Below are 21,649 nucleotides of genomic sequence, written 5' to 3'. Positions count from 1 at the left end.
GTCGTAGCCTACGTTCTGTTGCAATAAATCCAATACAGCCTTCCCCAACCCAGTGCCTTCTAGGTGCCATCAGCCCTAACCAACAGGTTGTGTTGGAGGGCACCAAGTGGAGGAAGATTGATTTAGTATACCTGCTAGAGGGGAACATTTTACCAGATTGGGGAGGGGAGGGGAGGGGAACATAACACTCTTCTTAGGGATGACTCCCCCTATTGGCAACAGGAAGGGTCTTCGTGGCCTCTCTAGGGGAGGAGTCGCCCCACTTCACTCAGACCAACTCTGCCTGCAGTCAGAGCAGTGGTGTCTCTCTCCTCTTTATTTCTGAGAGAATTGGTCTTCCTGTGAGTGTGACAGTTTCCATTGTCTTGTTCTATATTACGACTTCCAGACGTCTGTTGGCTTATAACCTGCCAGGCATGGGCCCGCTATCAGTTAGTAATTCACCACACTTCGACCAGTGGGGTCAACAGTGAATCCACAGCTCCAGCAGAACTTCAGAGTTTTCCTGCTTTCCAGTAGTCATCCTTTTCCACAATTCCTGGTTAAGAAAAACCTCTGTCCCACTCTGTTTAGTTCTAAGTATAAAGTGTTTATTGTCTCACAAGACAAAGATAAATGTACTAACTACTGTAATACAGTTCTTCTGGTCTTAGAAGTAAAGAAACAAAAATACAGAGAGATCCACCAGCTCTTTACCACACTAGCTCACACTACGCTGTGTAAAACCCACCAAACACAGTTGCTCACAGACTCTCGCCTTGTTGCCCCCAGATTACAGAATGCAATGCAGACTTGACTTCTATACCAGTTTCTGCTCATATGCACATTCCTGAGAAAAAGTGAGGTTGGATAAGTCAGCAAGCCTGACTTTCAGTGTTGTACTGTTGCTAGGCAACCCTGTGCACCTGGCATCCTATCTCTAAACAAGATATTGAGATCCAAACAAGCAATTTCACTCCTTTTTCCAATTACATCTTCTTTGCTTAACTTCTTTGAATGTCTTGATTAGTCCCATAGTGTTCTCCTGTCCTTAAGAGTTGTTTTAGTCCATCTCCTGTGTCTTCTCCTCTTCCCTTCTGTGGTTTCCACCATTTTGTGCTTTAAAAAATGTAAAAAAAAATTTTAAAAAATCCTCATGTGTATTCCTCCCTATCATCTTGAATATGACTGAGGAGGGAGTATGGGGGTATTAGTGTGAGCCCAGCAGGGCTGTGGAGTTCCAGAGAGGCTCACTTAAGTGTGATCAGGCCAGGGACCTCCCACTTCTCTCACACAGAGCAGGGACACTTTGTTTTCTATACAAAAAAGTTTCAGAAGGTAGGTAGGAGGCTTCCTCCTCCTGACTCGGAATCAAGTCTGCTTTCACGTCCAGTGGGGGTGAGGCTGTTGGCTTTCACACACCGTTGGAAGGATGTCAGCTCAGACAGGTAGGTGATGGAGACAGTAACACAGGGATATGCTCTAGAGTTTGCATCTCATCCTTGAGGCATTTTTGTCCCAACACCTTGTTCCCAGGTTCTGGAGAAGCACCAGAATTTTTGGTGGCTATAAATCATCTCCTGGAAGTGTGTGTGTGTGTGTGTGAAGTGAGAGCTGGACCAATAAAGAAGGCTGATCACCGAAGAATGAATTATGTTGCTGGAGGATACTCTTCAGAGTCCCATGGACTGCAAGAAGATCAAACCTCTCCATTCTGAAGGAAATCAGCCCTGAGTGCTCACTGGAAGGACAGATCCTGAAGCTGAGGCTCCAAGACTTTGGCCACCTCATGAGAAGAGAAGACTCCCTGGAAAAGACCCTGATGTTGGTAAAGATGGAAGGAACAAGGAGAAGGGGACGACGGAGGACGAGATGGTTGGACAGTGTTCTTGAAGTGACCAGCATGAGGGAGGCAGTGGAAGACAGGAGGGCCTGGCATGCTCTGGTCCAGGGGGTCACGAAGAGGCGGACATGACTAAACAACAACAAATACACACACACACATATAGATATTCTTTATATAATTAATTTTACAACATACCAAAATTTAAAAAAGAAAAACTTGGAAAGCAAACAATGTATCATATATTTTTTATTTTGGCTCCCCTCCCCACTACTTTCTGCAGTTCCTTGCTTTTATAATATTTTGCTGCATCATCTATTGGAAATCAGAACCATCAAACCAGTTGATCCTTCGCAGAGGAAGTAAGGGAGCTATTCAATATTCAAAATATTCACTCCAGAGTGACATCCAAATGATCTTCTTTCTGTTAGGCAATATTTTCCCAATCTTCCAGCCCAGGTACAAGGCTTCTAGCGAATATGTAAACTAAATATTTCCCTGGAAGAAGAAGAAGAGTTTGGATTTGATATCCCACTTTATCACTACCCAAAGGAGTCTCAAAGCGGCTCGCAATCTCCTTTCCCTTCCTCCCCCACAACAAACACTCTGTAAGGTGAGTGAGGCTGAGAGACTTCAGAGAAGTGTGATTAGCCCAAGGTCACCCAGCAGCTGCATGTGGAGGAGCAGGGAATCCACTGCTCTTAACCACTACACCACACTGGCTCCCAGACTTTCTGCTCTCCGTGGAATGCTGATTGGCTGGCTGCCAGACCCAGTTAGGGAGCAGCAGAAGCTGAATGGGAAGAGTTCTAGAATGTTCTGCATCAAAGTAGGAGGTGGTTGGAGCTGTTGAAGGAAGGAACATCTGTCTGCAGGAAGAAGCTGAGGCCAAGAGAAGATCAACTGATGGGAGCACCACAGTATCCAAATAGGGGCAGAATTGGGTGGGGGATGTTATTCGTATGAAACTGCCTTGTACTTAAGGATGGATGGATCAGTCGGTTTCTCATCCATGTCACTTCCACATGTGTTTCACATGTGTTTATTCTTAAGTACATTCCATCCCATTTCTATGCTGAGGTGTGAATTTCAAGAAGAAAGAAAATTCGGTAGAAAAATTGTATTCAAATATGAGTTTTAAACACAAAATAAGTATTTAGAAGGGACAATATTGCTACTAAGTTATTGTGAGGGGAAAGACGGGAGACATTTTAACTTTTTCTACTTCGTGACTGTTGGGTCCCCCGGTGGGCATTGAGACTGTTCCAAAGTAAACAAGGCAACTGAGGAATTTTCCACTCTTTCTTTTTTTGAAGCTGATAAATAAGTTGCAGCTGCAGAGTGGCCTTGAAACAGTCTGGTATGTTATGGCAGAGGGAAAAGGGAAAATAGACCAGTTTCAAGAGAAAACCACAAGATCTGGCAAATCTTTTCTCACGGGAAGGAGAGGATCCATCCCTGATTCAACAGGAGGTGCCTCTGCACAACCCAAACTAAAAGGGAAGTCTTCAACAGAAGAACTTATAAATGCAGGATTTGCAAAACTTCAAGGATCAATAGACAGACTGACACAATAAGTTGCAGAAACAAATAAAAGGGTAGCAGAAGCATCATCTAAAATAGACCAGAACACTGCAAGTATCAAGCAGAATACAGATTCAATTAAAGAATTGTTGGAGGAATCTGCTAAAACGCGAAAGATAGCCGAAGAAGCAAGGGAGGCCGTAGCTGCCACAGAGGAAAGACTACCACCGATGAACAGACAATTTGAGGACCATAGAGCAAGATTTTCTATGATCGAATTGAAAGACAAGCAAACCAATCTGAGAATCAGAAGAGTGCCAGAAATTGAAAAAGAGGGTTTGAAGGATCTTCTTACACAAGAATTTGCAAAATTCTGGGATTTGGAAAAAGAAGAATTTAAAATAGTAAGTGCTTTTCGACTTGGAAAAACAAGCAGAAGAATAAAAATAAGAGACTGTTTGGTTACGTTTAGATCCAAAGAAGAAAGGGATAAGATTTTGGGACTGCACTTCCAAAAAACGTTGGAAATACACCAATCTAGAGCTGAAATTTTCAAGGATATTCCGAAACATCTTCTGGACCTTAGGTCCAATTACAGAGACTTGGTCACTCAGTTGAGAAAGAACAACATTATTTTCAGGAGGGAATTCCCTGAAGGGCTTTCTTTCAGCATTAAAGGAGAAAAGATAAAAATAAGATCAGTGGAAGACAAAGACAAATTTTTGGAAGTCTACGAGGAGGATCTACAGAAAGGAACTGTAAAAGGAACAGACCCGTCAGACTAATTAGAGGAGAGAAGGAAAGACGTTGCAGAAGCAATATTGAATCTGAACTTGGAGAAAAAGACACCACCGGGATCGGAAGAGAAAGAGAATACTTTGGGTGCATCTGGAGGAACATAACAGAATAAACACATCATGTCTCTGCAACTTTTAAGTTGGAATTGTAACGGTTTGAACTCGGTTAGAAAAAGGAAATCGATCTTTCATATTCTAAAAAAAAGAACAATTGGACTTGATTTGTTTGCAGGAAACACATGTGACTAGGCTTCACAGGAAAATTTTAATCAATAAAAGATTGGGTCAAGAATTTATCTCATGGGACAAGGTTAAAAAAAGAGGAGTTGTAATTTATGCCAAAGAGAGCCTGTCACCAAAGTTCATTTTTAAGGATGAACAAGGAAGATATTTGGCAATTGAAATTCAATATCATGGACAGAAATACTTGATAGTAGGTGTATACGCACCAAATGATGGAAAATCCGAGTTTTTTAAGAAGTTGCATGAGACATTGACAGACTATCTGGAGTACAATGTGATTTTGATGGGAGACATCAAATGGAGTAGTTTTGATGGGAGACATCAAATGGAGTAGTTTCTACAAATATGGACAAGGCACAACGGCAGGTAGTCACCAAAGATGGGAGCTACCAAAAATTTTCTTTGAATTGACTGATAACTTGGACTTGGTTGATATTTTGAGAACTAAAAACCCTTTAGGAAGAGAAGGAACCTTCTTTTCTGAAGCCAAAATGACTTGGACACGAATCGACCAGATTTGGATCACTAGAGGACTGGCACCAAAGACAAAAAATGTGGAAATCTGCCCAAAGACTTGCTCCGACCATAATGCAGTAAAGATGGTAATGAACTTACTACCAACTGGTTCCTTTAGATGGAGAATGAATGACACTCTGTTTAGAGATGAGGAAATAACCAAGAAGGCCCAGAAAACCCTGAAAGATTACTTTGAGATAAATTTGAACACCACTGTGGAGAAAAGAACAGTTTGGGACGCAAGCAAAGCTGTTATGAGAGGATTCTTGATACAACAGAATGCACTCAAGAAGGGATTACAACAGGAAAAAAGAGAAAAGATTTTGGAAAAGATCAAGGAAGGAGAAAAGAGATTGAGAGCAAAACCAAAATCACAGGAAATTCTAAGAGAGATAAAGTTATATCAAGTTCAATATATGCAAATGATAAACCAAGAGATTGAATGGAAGATTAGACAAATGAGACAAAGAACTTTTGAGTCAGCAAATAAATGTGGGAAGCTACTGGCGTGGCAAATAAAGAAGAGACAGAAACTGAATACGATAACAAATTTGGAAGTGAAAGGAAGAATTATACAGAACCCAGTGGAAATTAGGAGTGCTTTTCAAAAATATTTTAAACAGCTATATTCTCAACAACCACAGAAGGAAGTGGATATAGAGGAATTTTTCAAAGTAAATGGGCTACCGAAAATATCTCCAGAAAGTAGATCTAAATTGAGTTATAAAATAACAGAACAAGAGGTTGAAAGTGCCATTCAGAATATGCAATTGGGCAAATCTCCGGGACCTGATGGGCTGACTTCGAGATACTATAAATCATTGAAAGACTGGTTAATTCAGCCTTTGAAGGAAGTCTGTATGACATACTACAGGGGAAAAGGGCACCAGAAACGTGGAAAGAAGCTTTTGTGACACTTATACCAAAGACAGAATCTGAAAAACACCAACTTAAGAACTACCGCCCTATATCATTACTTAATTTGGATTACAAATTTTTTGCAGATATTTTGGCTAGAAGATTAAAGAAAGTTTTAGTAGAGGAGATTCACAAGGACCAAGCAGGCTTTCTTCCAGGAAGGCACTTATCTGATAATGTGAGGAACATAATAGACATTTTGGAACTTTTACAGGAAAAGATAAATACAAAAGCAGTTTTGATATTTGTGGATGCGGAGAAAGCCTTCGACAATATTTCTTGGAGTTTTATGAAGAAGAATCTCCAAGGAATGGGGGTAGGCCAAGAATTTGAAAATGGTATAGGTGCAATCTATTCTGAACAAAAAGCTAGACTAATTGTTAATAACGTTGTGACAGAGGAGTTCAGAATAGAAAAAGGAACACAACAAGGCTGCCCAATTTCCCCATTGCTGTTTATATCAGTCCTGGAGGTGTTGCTGAACATGATAAGAAAGGACCAATTGGTCAGAGGGATACAGGTCGGAGCTAAACAGTATAAATTAAGAGCATTTGCAGATGACCTAGTTTTGACATTACAGGAGCCAGAATCTAGTGTGAAAAGAGTTTTAGAACTGATTCAGGAGTTTGGCCGATTGGCAGGCTTTAAATTGAATAAGACAAAAACAAAGGTTTTGGAAAAGAACTTAACAGAAATTGAGAAAGAAAGGTTTCAGAATGAGACAGGCTTGACAGTGGTGAAAAAAGTGAAATATTTGGGAATTACTATGACTGCAAAAAATGGGAATTTATATAAAGATAATTATGATAAATGTTGGACAGAGATAAAGAAAGATCTAGAAATATGGTCAAATTTGAAACTCTCACTATTGGGTCGCATTACTGTGATAAAGATGAATGTATTGCCAAGAATGTTGTTTTTATTCCAGACGTTGCAGATTATTGACAAAACTGATTGCTTCAAGAAGTGGCAGAAAGACATATCTAGATTTGTCTGGCAGGGCAAAAAGCCAAGGATAAAATTCAAAATATTAACGGATGTAAAGGAAAGAGGAGGCTTTGCCCTGCCAGACTTAAAACTTTACTATGAAGCAGCAGCTTTCTGCTGGTTGAAGGAATGGCTACTTCTTGAAAATACAGATATATTGGATCTAGAAGGATTTAATAATGTGTTTGGTTGGCATGCATATCTATGGTATGACAAAGTTAAAGTGCATAGAATGTTTAAAATTCACATTGTCAGGAAAGCATTGTTTAATGTATGGACTAGATATAACGATCTCTTTGAAAACAAGACCCCAAGGTGGTTGCCTCCAATGGAAGCAAAAGCTTTAAAAAGACCCAATATGGAGGCCAACTGGCCAAAATATTGGGAGATTCTAGAACAAGATGGAGATAAATTGAAACTGCAGAGCTTTGACAAATTAAAAAGCAGAGTCCGTGATTGGCTTCATTACCATCAGATAATGGAGGCTTATAAATTGGACAGAAAAATTGGCTTCCAGGTGGAAAAATCAAAACTGGAAACAGAACTGTTAGAACCCAAAACTAAGACCTTGTCAAGAATGTATAACGTGCTGTTGAAATGGAATACACAGGATGAGGAAGTGAAATCTGTAATGATTACGTGGGCACAAGATGTTGGTCATAATATAATGCTAGCTGACTGGGAACGGTTATGGACCACTGGTATGAAATTTACGGCATGTAATGCCTTAAGAGAGAATACTATGAAAATGATATACCGATGGTACATGACACCAGTCAAGCTAGCAAAAATTTACCATTTGCCCGATAATAAATGCTGGAAATGTAAAGAAACTGAAGGTACATTCTTTCACCTTTGGTGGACGTGCCCAAGGATTAAGACCTTCTGGGAGATGATCTATAATGAACTGAAAAAAGTGTTTAAATACACTTTCCCAAAGAAACCAGAGGCCTTTCTCCTGGGCATGGTCAGCCAACAGGTGCATAAGAAGGATAGGACATTTTTTATGTATGCTACAACAGCAGCAAGAATACTCATCGCACAGTATTGGAACTACCCACGCTGGAAGAATGGCAGATGAAAGTCATGGACTATATGGAATTGGCAGAAATGACTGGCAGAATCAGAGACCAGGGAGAAGAGACGGTGAAGGAAGATTGGAGGAAGTTTAAAGACTATTTACAGAAACGCTATAAGATAATGAATGTTTGATGACACCAGATTGACTGTAAAAGGTTATTAGTAAAAAGTTTAAAGATTAAAAAAAAACAAATATTTTAAGATATAAGGAAATGTAATTATATTAAGATATTAAAATTATGACAAAATTAAATTAAGACAGAGGGAAGGAATTTCCTGATAGAATATATGATCTGGAATACAGAGAAGGAAGGTCTGGGGAGGTCGGAGAAATAAGTTAATGCAAAGAATATAATGAGGATAAAAATTGTTTTTATTTTTTCTATTTTTCTTTTTCATATTTTTTGTTGTTTTGTGTTTGTATGTTATTGTATTTTTCTATTTTTTGTTGTGTTGTGTTTTACTTTTTGTCGCTTTATACCTATTGTAAAACTTAATAAAATATTTATTAAAAAAAAGAGAAAAAAAGACAAAATGGAGAATGGCAGTAGTCTCCCATCTAGAGGTAAGTTGTTTCTAATTTTATTTTCAGTTCACAGGAAAACAAACCATATTTTTATATTTGGAGCAAGGCCCAGGGGCCTCCATTCTGTCTGCTTTCCTTCCTTGCTTCTCTTTAACTGGAGAGAGGATGTGAGAGAGACAGCTACTCCCAGTTTGGGCTTCTTTCCCCATTTAAGAATTAGGACTAGGGAGAAGCTCAGCTCAGTTCACATTTAAAGGTGTACTTACCTGATTCTCACTGTCCCAAACAATATGCAAACTGAAACAGAGCCATACTCTGAAACTCAGACTTCTCCAAAGTGTTTGTCCAGCCAATCAATGTTTATTTAAACACACACACACACATATATATATTAGTAGTAGGTGTGCATAAAAATGCATGCATTGATAAAAATAACATACAAAAAAACTTTAGAGTGAGGAAATTCCTTTGCAAATTTCTAGATTAGGCAAATTGCAATAAAATATGTTCCTATTCAGAGAAATTGGCACTAAAATACTGGTGAATTTTCATTAGAATTTTATTTTTTAAATCACAATCTGGTCTGGAAATATGGAAAACTGAATTAAGGATTGGAAAAAATGAGAAACAGAAGCCAAAACTGACATCTTTGCCCATGCCCAATGAGCAAAAAATCCCGGCACACACTGTTTTTGCCAAAACATTATGATGTTTTCCACATTCCATTAGCGCTTATGCATTGCATCCATTTTGTGATGTTCTTCAGCCATCTTTTCGGCCCATGCAAACTATATCATTCACTGCACCTGCTGGTGCTGTAGTGGCAGCAATGGTGGCAGGGTGTATTGAAGGAGCTCGACCATAACCTGTTGAAGGATCTCAACCATAACCTGTTGATTATTGCAGAGCATACGCAGACTGCCCAGAAGCAATTGGTTGCTAGCTGGCAGGATGAAGCAGGAACAAGACGTTGCTACTAGTAACTTGGTTACTTATAGGTTTATTATTTACAGCAGACTCACAAGTTACTATATACAGGATACAGACGTGGATCTTAAGTCTCTCTGAACCAACTCCAACTAACTCTCAGAACAACACTGACCAACCAACCACTAACCAACAGGAAGGTCATGTGTCACCATGCCTATTTGAGTGACCTCGTCCAATAGCAGAGTTGTATCCAAGGTCCCATATCTCCAGGCAGAATAACTCCCTCTGCTCAGTCTTCTTGGCCTTCGGCCAACTCCTTAATTGCTTCTGTGGGAAGCTGCATCAGATAGCATGTAGCCAAAAATCCCAAAAGGGTCTCCTTGGAAGACAGAGGGAAGATTTGTGACAAGCCCATAGTTATCAAGGTTTCAGTCCAATGCAGGTTTATTGAGCAGCAGCTTTCAAAGCTTTTGTGCTTTAGGTGCTGCTGGCTACAGCCAGAATGTATGAACAAGCTTATCCACTGGGATGATGCCAGGATGCTTTCTATGGGTGGTCCAAGGACAATTTTCGTTCTTTTTTTTTCCTTCCAGAGACACTGCCTGACGAGGAGGAATCTTACAATGGTGAATGGGCTGTTGGGTTCCTGTGTGTCCTCATGCTTTCTATCTCAACTGTGCTGCTTGTTCTGTGTAAGTTCCTACTCTTCTAGCAAAGAAAGCCCATCAGATGTGATAAGGATAGCCTTCCTTCAATATGAAGAACCCTTTCAAGAAAGAGGGGAGGCACAACCTGACCTCCATTAAGTCCTTGTAATCCCCATTGATTTGATTCAATCTATGTGGAAAAACTCCCACCAGCTAAGCTCTGTGCAAAGAGGTAGCTGATGCCCCAAGTATAGATTATCACATTCCACATGCGCTCCAGTGCACTGTCTCCTTTCGTATGTCAACGCCTGTTCCAGTACTGAGCAATGGCATTAGAAATTGAGTCCTTGTGACCATGGCAGAGGGAGATAGCTGTGTGCTACGCTCAGAATGACCATCTCACTAGGTATAAGCATGTTGTGTCTAAACAGTACTCCTTTTCTACCTTCCTTGGTATTAGATTATTTGGAATCGCAAGAAGTAGGAGCAAAGATCAATGCTATGCAGAAGATTCGGGAATTCATAGTCAGTCGAAATCAGTCCTTTGAACATATGAATGGTAAGTAATGAGTTGCAGTGCTGATGCTCAAGTCCTTTCCCTCTATCCCACGCTGCGTCATCATCCCACACCTGAAGCAGGGCTTATAGTCATGTAAAGAGGTAGTGTTTTATTGCCCACCTGTCTTCCAATGCCTCTCCTCTGAGAATACCCTTCTATTCCATTCACAATATTCAGCAGTTGTGTAACCCCATATGGAACGCAAGATTCCCCCTTCAGTTTTGGAGGGCAGTTAGGAGCAGGCCATTTTCCTCACTTGCTCCAGAGGCAGGACTATCAAATGACTTTGGGCTCAGTACCTTTAAATGCCAGTCTATAGTTAGAGACCAATTCATTCCGTTTCCTCTGCAAAACCCTCCCACTAAGCTATACATACAAACGAACAACAGAAATGTAAATAGCAGCCAAACTCTGCAATGCCAGCCAGAGACGGCACAGGTTAACATCAGACTTTCTTCCTCTTGTTATTGGAGCTGTCCAAGGTCCTACAACTCCACCCAGACCAAGAGAGAATGTAACTTGTGAGGCTCTGTCTGTTGTCTGAATTGGACAGCTCTCCAGGGTGGGTGTACAGTCATACCTCAGGTTCAGACACTTCAGGTTGCATGTTTTCAGGTTGCACACCGCGCTAAACCCGGAAGTACTGGAACGGGTTGCTTCCGGGTTTCGGCGCTCGCACATGCAAAGAAGCGCTAAATCGTGCTTTGTACATGCACAGAAGTGCCAAATTGCGACACCCGTGCATGCACAGACGTGGCACTGCGGGTTGCGAACGTTCCTCCTGCACGGATCACGTTTGCATTCCGAGCATCTACTGTACGGTGTACTGATTTGCCATTTTTTAAAACATGACATTCCTAGATTACTCCAAGCCTGGAAGACTGGGTTTCCCATGGATGTTAATTCTCTTCAGTAGATGAATCACCCAAGAATTGTCTCCCTGCCACAGTATAAGGGGTTAGGGTTAGGGTTGACTTCAGGAGTCAATTATTAGGATAGATTAAGGTCGGGGGGTGACCTTCCGTCTAATCTTCTTCAGGCAGGGTATATTTATATGCCCACTTATTTGTGTTTACGGGAACAGAAGGTAATGGTTTCTTGAACTGCAAGAAATATTCCATAATGCCTTTTTTCATTCAGCTGCAAATGTGTCTTGAAACCAGGGGAGAGTTCTCCTACTGGCTCGGACCAAGCCCAAAGTCATTTGCATAGCCCTGCTTCTGAGGCAAGTGGGAGGAGCAAGCCATTCCTGGGTAACTTCCATCTATTGAAGAGAAAGGAAGTTCACAGTAAGTCCAACATACCTTTTTGCTGAAGAATCTGATAAAGATGAATTGCAGCAGAAGTTCACTAGCTGATTCCCCTTTCTTCGGTCCATTTTGTTTGAACTCATCAAAACTTCTCACACAGAGCATTGCAATGTGCTCTATGTGAGGCTGCCCTTGGAAGAAACTTCAACTGGTCCAAAATGTGGCGGCCAGTTACTGGGTAGGGTTCCTCTTAGATAGCCCATTTTTAATTATTGCTGGCTTTTTAAAAAGGGACATGGAGGGAAGTGTGTGTTTGTGTAAGGAAGGGCTAGAATTGCTAATAAACAGTTTAAACTTCAATTCAGTGATGCATTTATTTATACTTTTTCTCTCTTACTTGGGAGGAAATCCCATTGCAACTGGAAGATCTATAGCAGGGGTTGTCAACCTGGTCCCTCCCGCCCACTAGTGGGCGTTTCAGGATTCTAGATGGGCGTTAGGGGGTTCTACGGCACAACCTCCTTCCATTGAGCACTGGTGGGCGGTAGGGAAATTTTACCATCAAGAAAGATGGATTAGTGGGTGGTTGGTATAAAAAGGTTGACTACCCCTGATCTATAGGATCATAGCTGTAGTCACTGCAAGGTGATCTCTAGGGTTTGGGGGCAGAGGTGGGGGGAGGAGAGCTTCACCAAGTAGAGTTGTGGGTGGGGGACCAGGAATAGATGTAACTAATGTGTATGTGCCCTTCATACACTGGGCAATCTGCGCACAGAATCATCGCACCCTTTGCAGGATCATGTCCATAAGAGCCATTTCCCCCACACTATCTTGGGGGTTGAGACAAAGGGACACTGATATAATGGCATAGTCTAACCAGGATCCCTCCCTCTTGGTGACCCCTGCTGCAGAGAATCAGGACTGCTCCCCTCAGCATAACCCTGGGACTGCTTCTTGTCTTATGCCAGAGCGCAACAGAATGTAACACAATTACCGTAATTTTCTCATCCTAAGGTGATATTATTTCCATAGAAATAATTGGCTAAAACTGTGTGTCTTCTTATACATGGAAAGCTGAGTGGTGGTGGGCGATTTGGTGCATATTTGGTTGCTGCAGCAAGGCCTGCTGATGATTGGCTGTGTCTGCGGCAATTGGTCGTTTGATTTGTGGCGTGCGTGCCATCTGCTGTGGTTTCCTTGAGTGTGCAGGTGGGCATCCCGCCCCCCCAAAAAACTCAACAACTCTGGGCAGTCTCCCCCTCCAAAATTTTATTTTTTGTCCCCCAAAATATGGGTTGTCTTATACATGGGGGGGTGTTATACACAGGAAAAATACAGTACTCTGTGTGTGTGTGTGTGTGTGTGTGTGTGTGTGTGTGTTTGAGATCTCCCTGACTTGATCCACTACAACTCTTTAGATTCGGCAATACTCAATGAAGCTCAGAAGTTACTGCAGGAAGTGGTCAAGATAGATTCTAAAATTTTTGAATTACAGCTATCAATTGGTAAGTTACTCTATGCGACTGTGATGCAAACAAATCAGAGCACAAGGAGAACCTCGCCCAGCTGAATCTGTACCTCCTGAAAGTCCCACAGGCTCTGAACGTGGTGGTGGTCCCTCTTTGCATCTGGCCACTCTTGAGCCTCAACCGTGTCCCTTCCCACGTAGTCCAAAGCACGTGGAGCAAAACTCCCATCAGCCTCAGCCAGCATAGGAGCTTACCAGGCTGAGGAAGGGTGCCCTATTAAATAAATAAATAAATTTTATTTATATCCCGCCCTCCCTAGCCAAAGCCGGGCTCAGAGCAGCTAACATCACACAAGTAAGGCAATGCATAAAAACAAGCAATCAATAAATTAAGATACATCCCACAATTAATTCAAACAAACTGGACAAGTGGCAATCTTCAGGTTAAAACTGAAGGTGGTTACCAACTGTTTCCGCTAATATTATGAGTACCTGTGAGCGGGCTGGGAACCTCCTTCGTGCTTGTTCTTATACAAGGAGAAAATGAGTCAGACTGAACCCTGGCCAAAGGCCTGGCAGAACAGCTCCGTCTTGCAGGCCCTGCAAAAAGATGTCAAGGCCAGTCTGATCTCTCTGGGGCCCAGAATCTTTAGGATGTTGTTATTTGCAGACCGTAAGGTCCTCCGTGGGGCATACCAGGAGAGGCGGACCCGTAGATACGAGGGTCCTAGGCTGTATAGGGCTTTAAAGGTTAAAACCAGCACCTTAAACTTGATCCTGTACTCCACCGGGAGCCAGTGCAGCTGGTATAGCACTGGGTGAATGTGATCCCGTGGCGAGGACCCCATAAGGAGTCTCGCCGTGGCATTCTGCACCCGCTGGAGCTTTGGGGTCAGTCTCATGGGCAGCCCCACGTAGAATGAGTTGCAATAATCAAGCCTGGAGGTGACCGTCGCATGGATCACAGTGGCAAGGTCGGGGCAAGAGAGGTAAGGGACCAACTGCTTAGCTTGGCGGAGATGAAAAAATGCCACCTTTGTAACAGCTGTAGCCTGCGCCTCCATAGAAAGAGTGGCGTCAAAGACTACATCCAAACTCCTGAGGGAAGGCGCCGGCACTAATTGCGCCCCCACAAGGGATGGGATTTGGCCCCCCAACCCCATATCATCTCGACTCAGCCAAAGGACCTCTGTCTTTGAAGGATTTGACTTCAACCGGCTCCCATGTAAACATCCAGCCACAGCTTCCAAATTAAAAAGTTGCGCCGGGCAAGAGCTAGTGGATGCAATGGAGGCTGAGAAGTAAGACTTCTTTGCAGCCTTCATTGCCATCTCATAGGTTTTCATAAACGCCCTATAAGATGTTCTTGTGGCTCCATCGCGGGCACCCTGCCATACTCGCTCTAGCCGTCTGAGGTCCCGCTTTATTTTCCGGAGCTCCTCGGTAAACCGGGGAGCCCGGTTTCTGCGGGGTCTCGGAGGACGCCTAGGTGCAATCTCATCGATTGCCGCCAAGCTCAATCAATGAGTCGCCAGGGGGAGCAGGGTCCTGCAAGCCCTGACAGAATCCATCAGGGTCCATCAGCCTCCACGGGTAAGCCCAAATAGTCTCGCCACCTAAGGAGGGTGGGGGCGGGAAGTCATTCCTGGCCTTCAGGGCGTAGTGATCAGACCATGGCACCTCCATCGAGGGGGACATGATCACATCTACGCCCGCACCAAAGATCAAATCCAGCGTGAGGCCTGCTTGATGTATGGGGCCCGAAACAAACTGGAAGAGCCCTAGAACCTCAAGCTGGTTGTGAGATTCAAAGATGATAATGTTCCTCCTCTTCCTCACCAGCTCTAGCAACTGATTTTCATTGCCAGGATAGGAGCCAACGTCCAGGGGCTAAGGTCCCTTTGCCCCTCCCAACTGTGTTTGTTACAGTGTTTCCTAATTAGATGTAAACAATAAATCTATAATGTTTTGCCCAGGTTTGATTCCCTGTTTTGAGACATCACAAATGTTCTTCGGAATGTACTGGAATGTTGCAGGGTTGGATTATAAAACTCTGTCTTGTATCATATTGGCACTTAATGAAATGCATGTACTTCTGAGATGCATATTAAAATCTGCAGAGATCTAAAAGCTGGTTCCTAATGTCCGCCCTTCTTGTTCTCGGTGGGTTCCTTTTATGATCCGGCCACGTTGGCTCAAAGACGCCTTCATTGAAAGGATATCCACTGGGTGGAAGCAACATGATGGCCACCTCTATTACCTCTACGCTTATGAAACGGCATTTTTTTATGCCCAAAGGGCATGTAAAAACAGAAATGCTACTTTGACTCCCATCACAACTGCTAGCGAGGAGGTAAGCCTAACAATGGGGTGCTAGAAGGCAAATGCATTCACATCACAATGATTTTACAACCTGACCCTTGAGTGAAGTGGGGGCCCCAAAGCACCCTTCTATGTCGCTGAGGAGGACCATAGAGGGGGGACCAACTGGATGGTACTATTTGACAGAAGCCAATAATAATAATAATAATAATAATAATAATAATAATAATAATTTATTTATACCCCGCCCATCTGGCTGGGCTTCCCCAGCCACTCTGGGCGGCTTCCAAAAGAATATTAAAATACTGTGATACATCAAACATTAAAAGCTTCCCTAAACAGGGCTGCCTTCAGATGTCTTCCAAAAGTCTGGTAGTTGTTGTTCTCTTTGACATCTGGTGGGAGGGCGTTCCACAGGGAGGGCGCCACTACCAAGAAGGCCCTCTGCCTGGTTCCCTGTAACTTGGCTTCTCGCAGTGAGGGAACCGCCAGAAGGCCCTCGGTGCTGGACCTCAGTGTCCGGGTAGAGCGATGGGGGTGGAGACGCTCCTTCAGGTATACTGGACCGAGGCCGTTTAGTAGCTCCTCTGCTGGGTTATATTCGCACTTATGTTTTGTGCTTCTGAGTGCTTTTATGATGCCCTAGCATGGTGGTGCTTTACTTGGAAGCCACCTTGTTTTGTTATGTTTTGTTTTGATCTTTCATATTTGATTTTACAGATATAAATTTATAACAAAACCAAATACATATCCATATAGAGATTTCTCTGAATCTCGAGACTTCCCCCATCCCTCCATGGGTCCTATTGTCAACAGTTTCAACTGCATATTATTTCCTAGTCTATATTTTATATCTATCCATATTGTCCATAGTATTTGTTACACTACAAGCAAGATTAAAATCCTGCTAATGTTTTCATCCGCTTGCAGATTTATTCTCCTAAATAAATTCTAAATTTTTCCCATTCTTTCTTGAAGTTTTTCTCTTCTTAGTTCCTGAGCTTTCCGGTCAGTTTTGCCATTTCAGCGTAGTCTTGCTTTGCTATTCTTCTCTGATAGAGACTCTCTCTTCTTTCCATCTCTGGGCTAGTAGCATCCGTACTGCTGTTGTCGCATACATGAATAGTCTTTTCTGTTCCTTTGGGATGTCGGTACCTACAATTCCTAATAAGAAGGCTTCTGGGTTGTTGTTGTTTTCCAAAAGTTATTTTAAACCTTTTTTCCCAATTCATTGTATATCATTTCCCAGAAAGCCTTTATTGCCTTACTTCAGGCATGTCCAACAGGTAGATCATGATCACTGGATGTCTGCAGTAGATCACTGGTAGATCATTGGCTCCCCCCCAAAGAAGCTGAACGACCGTGGCTCCTCTAAAAAAAGCCCAACCTCCTCCGTGAAAAACTCAACAACTTTGACCTGAACCCCAAAAAGGGGGGTAGTTTACTGCCAGTACTTAACTCTGTGAGTAGATTGCAGTCTCTTGGGAGTTGGCCAGCCCTGCCTTACTTGAAAGCCACCTTGCATGTGAAGATGCACCACTCAAGCCACACAGCCCCTTCCCTGCAAGCTGAAGTGGTACAATCTGGGAAATGCTCCCTGTCACATGTCAACATGGATGGTTGGTTTCTCAGAAAGATGCTGAAGTAGAATAACCAATGGGGTGCTTCTGTCCCAGCAAATCCACTCCACTTCCCTGTGGGGAGGAGTTGCGGTGGACCGCACAGCCACCCACTCTCCTCCGGGGGCGGGGGCTGAAGTCCCACATTGCCTGGGGGATCCTGGTCACGTCATCGACCAGCTGGCCAATCCAGCAGCTGGTGGGGGTGTGGCCAGGAACATTTAAAATCAGGCACGAGCCAGAGGGCTTCCTCTTGGCTCGCATCTTCAAACTCCCTCCCTATTTTACAGGTTTTTCTTCAATGGCCTTGCTATGGTCCTAGGTTGGTCACCGTTGAATGGCTGTGTTTTGGTTGATGTGTTGTATCAGAAACTGCGAATCAGAGTGATTTGCCCTTAAATGTGAACTCAGTTGAATTTCCCCCTTACCCCTTATTCCAGGTGAAGACACTCTATTTCTGTCTTGCAGACCTTTGTGGAATCACTGTCCAAGGCATCCAAACAAAGTGTATGGATTGGACTCTTAAAAGATGGCAAAAGCTGGAAGTGGGTTGATGGTAAGACGCCGTTCAAAACCAGGTGGGTTCATGAGAAAGCTTCTCTGCAGCCTTTTATTGTATAGACTTTCTCAAAAATAATGTTAATAAGAGCTCTTCCAGGCTGTCACTATTTTCGGGTGGCATTCAATTCACAAATTCAGGTTGTGCAATTCAACCTGTTTCTCCTCGAAATGGACTTCTGGGATAAGGAAAGTGTTTGGTAACGCTTGCTTGTGGTAACATAGAATCACAGAATTGCAGAGTTGGAAGGGACCCTGAGGGTCATCTAGTCCAACCCCCTAACATCCCTGACAGATGGCCATCCAGCCTCTGCTTAACACCTCCAAGGAAGTAGACAATCTCCCAAGGGAGACAGTTCCACTGTTCAACCGCTCTTACTTCCAGAAAGTTCTTCTTGATGTTGAGCTGCAATCTCTTGTAACTTGAATCCATTGGTTCAAATTCAAATTCTCAAACCATCTACTTAATGTGAGAAGTCTGCTTCTACTTTAGTGCTAAAAGTCTGCACACTGCACAGAGCTTTTTTTTCCCCATAACAAAAGTAGAGCTCCATTCTGGATTGATTTGTATTGCCTCTTCTTTTCAGCTTTTGGGAGCCAGGTCAGCCAAACTCGTGGAGTCCCTTAAGGGAAGATTGTGTTGAAATTCGAATGAATTGTGCAACCCCAGGAAACTGTTGGAACAGTGTTAGTTGTGATGATAGAAAAGCTGCAGTTTGCAGGGTGGGTCCAGATGAAAGGTGGATGACTTAAGTCTTAAGTGCTGGTCTCCCTGATCTACAGGCAAAAGAAAAAAAAATGGACAGGGCGCCATTTCACTGCAAAAGTCAGCTTACCACCTTATGAAAACGGTGTGTGAAAAAACTCCACTCCTAGTTAATCCTGCTTCCTCAAGGCCGGAAAAATAGAACTTATTTTGAATCCCACAAAGATGGACACCAAAAAATAATGCATGAATTACTTTGGTCATATCCCACTCTCCATGGCAACAAATCAGTGCAGAGTGAGTATTCATGAACATTCCCCTTCCCTGGATTTTGACTCTTCCTTCAGAGCTGGCGAATCCATGCAATAAAAGTTGTGAAAAAGCAATGCTTTGTTGTTGGAATCGATTATGGCAGCCCTACGGGAGCTGAACAAAATACAGTAGTACCTCGGGTTACATACGCTTCAGGTTACATACGCTTCAGGTTACAGACTCCGCTAACCCAGAAATAATACCTTGGGTTAAGAACTTTGCTTCAGGATGAGAACAGAAATCATGCAGCGGCAGCGGGAGGCCCCATTACCTAAAGTGGTCTTCAAGTTAAGAACAGTTTCAGGTTAAGAACGGAGCTCGGGAACAAATTAAGTACTTAACCCAAGGTACCACTGTGTCCCACAGTTGCTATCGGTCCTGATTGTGGGGCCAAGTACTGAAGTGAAGGGAACCACATCAGCCAAGGAGGTTTAAGAAGGAATGGGGGGCAGAGCTAGGCTGCTCTTCCAAATATCCAAGACGGGGCATAGGTCTGAGGCCATAGGTTGCCTAGACAGTTAGTTAGCAGGGTGTTCTTGTGTATTACTTGCACATTAAGATCTGATGTAAGCAAGTGCTTCACCAATAATGAATTAAAGAACCAGTCGCTTGTCCTCGTTCATTCGGGTGTGTTTGGGACAGGCAGTGTCAGGGCTTGAGCCTGGCATAGGTCAGCAACAAAAAGCAATAAATCACCCGAGGCCAATGAAGTTAAATCTTTATTCAAAGAAACAAACCACAGCTCAGGCCACAGCAACTGAAGGTCCCCAACTTCCCACCCCTCTAGGGCTCCTCCTCTCCTGGGTTTTCCCCACGCAGTCTCAAACTGCATCTGCACACAACTAATCTCCGTTCTGCTCTTTTCATATTTCTCTGCATATTCTCATAGGCAAGGGAGGAGGGTAGCTGGTCGCAGCAGGAGGCGGAGACTCCCTGGATTCTTCAGCAGCCTCTTGGCCGTCCTCCTCTCCAGCCTCTGCTTCAGCTTCAGAGTCTGGACTGCAGTCTGCCACCACCTCTTCCTGCTCACTAAACTCTGTTGCCCTTCCAGCTTCCGACACCTCCTCTCCCCAATCTTCTCCCTCTGACCACTCATCATCAACTCAATACCAATCCCCTAGCTCTGAGCCTTCTTCCCCTGATGGTTCCCTAGGGGGTTTCCTGACTGATGCCTCCGGCCACTTTTCTTCATCCGACCAGTCCATGACAGGCAGGAGAGGCCACGCTCCATAGCTGCTGCCACGGCTGAAGATGAGAAGCTAGTTTTAGAGCATGGGTAGGCAAACTAAGGCCCAGGGGGCCAGATCCGGCCCAATTGCCTTCTAAATCCGGCCCACGGACGGACTGGGAACCAGTGTGTTTTTACACGAGTAGAATGTGTCCTTTTATTTAAAAGGCATATCTAGGTTATTTGTGGGGCCTGCCTGGTGTTTTTACATGAGCAGAATGTGTCCCTTTATTTAAAATGCATCTCTGGGCTTATTGTGGGGCATAGGAATTCGTTAATTCCCCCCCCCCAAAAAAAATAGTCCGGCCCCCCACAAGGTCTGAGGGACAGTGGACCGGCCCCCTGCTGAAAAAGTTTGCTGACCCGTTTTAGTGTGTGTGTCTGTGTGCAGTTGTTAAATATTCTGTGCTTCCTTCCTGGCACCCCACACAAGTGCCCCATCCCCAGACCCATTCATTGGAGCGGTCAAGTATATGGGCCCAAGTGATTCCAGCACCCATTCCTTCCATCTTTCTGTGGCATCTCCAGCCAGGGCCTACAAACTCTGCTTCATGCCCAATCAGTGCATATCCTACAACTTTTCATACTGCAAACATTCCAGTGTGTGTGTGTGTGTGTGTGTGTGTGTGTGTGTGTGTGTGTGTGTTGCCCTGTGTTTGCTGTTCTTTATTATTGTTGAAATAACAAACAACAACAACAACTGCCCTTCGCCACAGCAGGTCCGAGGGCGGGTTGCAAAAAACTTAAAATTGAGAATTAAAATCAGTTAAAACAGATTGCAGTCACAAGAATAGGATGGAGCCTGAAAGCACACATCTCATGAGTCAAAGACCAGGGTAAAAAACGTGCATCTGTAGTCCCTCCTGACAGCAATGATCCCTGAACTGCTATCGAGGCAGAATAAAACCACCACTATTGCACTATCAATAACATGTTGCATAATGCACTTGCCTGAAAACTCTGGCCTGGAGGAGCCCTTACACTCTGAAAAGCGGAATAACACCAAGGTTGCAGATTCGATCCCCATATGGGATGGCTGCATATTACTGCATTGCAGGGGCTGGACTAGATGACCCTTAGGGGTCAACTCTGCAACTCTGATTCTGATTACTGAAACCAATTTATTGCCAAGTGTTGGCTTGAGTAGAGAAATGGGCCAGGTTTAGATAGATGCATTTTCCAAGGATGTTTTAATTTGCTCTTGTGGCCAGCTGTTCAAACTGTTTTAAACTGGTCCCATCGCTTTATGGTCCCTCTGTTTTTAGATGTCACGCAGGTGCTTTAGAAAAGACATTCCATCCAAGACAAGATGTGGGAAAGGGGAGGCCTCTCTTAAGAAGGGGCTTTGCTACCCATATAAAAGCACTTACAAATCATATATTGGGTTGTAGCCACTGAGTCCTATTCAGAGTAGATACATTGAAATGAATGAAACTGCCAGTCATGTCCATTAACTTCAATGCATCTACTCTGAATAGGACTAGCATTGTTTTAAATCCTCTGCTCAATTAACTCAGACAACCTTCTCGTCTAATCTGACGATTGCGTTCAAAGTGACTTGCACCCCAAATATCCATGCCTGACCCTTTCTTACCACGTGTGCCTGAGTTAGAGAAGCCACCATCAGAAGAGACTAT

General features: G+C 43.4%; 1 protein-coding gene across 3 annotated transcripts; it reads left to right on the top strand.

Annotated features, from left to right (window-relative positions):
- Positions 1–2,580: 2,580 nt before the first annotated feature.
- LOC310657690 (CD209 antigen-like protein C) lies at positions 2,581–18,858 on the top strand. Of its 3 annotated transcripts, none has more exons than XM_083398782.1 (8): positions 2,581–2,766; positions 8,409–8,452; positions 9,937–10,035; positions 10,451–10,549; positions 13,218–13,304; positions 15,469–15,620; positions 17,649–17,786; positions 18,354–18,858. In XM_083398782.1, the coding sequence occupies exons 1-7, from the start codon at positions 2,729–2,731 to the stop codon at positions 17,760–17,762; spliced, it is 633 nt and encodes a 210-aa protein (XP_083254908.1). In that variant the 5' UTR covers positions 2,581–2,728; the 3' UTR covers positions 17,763–17,786; positions 18,354–18,858. The 3 variants fall into 3 exon arrangements, 2 of the variants coding, with proteins under 2 accessions (XP_083254908.1, XP_083254907.1); XM_083398781.1 differs by having other exon boundaries at positions 2,603–2,766; positions 17,677–17,786; XR_014501875.1 differs by lacking the exons at positions 2,581–2,766; positions 8,409–8,452; positions 9,937–10,035; positions 10,451–10,549 and adding an exon at positions 11,703–11,838 and having other exon boundaries at positions 17,677–17,786.
- The last annotated feature ends 2,791 nt before the right edge of the window (positions 18,859–21,649 follow it).

The sequence above is a fragment of the Podarcis tiliguerta genome (assembly GCF_965153285.1).
Source record: "Podarcis tiliguerta genome assembly, chromosome: 9".
Taxonomy (NCBI): Eukaryota; Metazoa; Chordata; class Lepidosauria; order Squamata; family Lacertidae; genus Podarcis; species Podarcis tiliguerta.
Note: the sequence above shows the minus strand (reverse complement) of the source record. Positions and strands in the feature narration are given on the sequence as shown.

Coding starts and splice junctions, on each gene's coding strand:
- LOC310657690 (XM_083398781.1), top strand. CDS start 2,729: ATGGGAGCACCACAGTATCCAAATAGGGGCAGAATTGG. Junction 8,453..9,936: donor CAGTAGTCTCCCATCTAGAG/GTAAGTTGTTTC, acceptor TTTTCCTTCCAG/AGACACTGCCTGACGAGGAG. Junction 15,621..17,676: donor TCACAACTGCTAGCGAGGAG/GTAAGCCTAACA, acceptor TCTGTCTTGCAG/ACCTTTGTGGAATCACTGTC.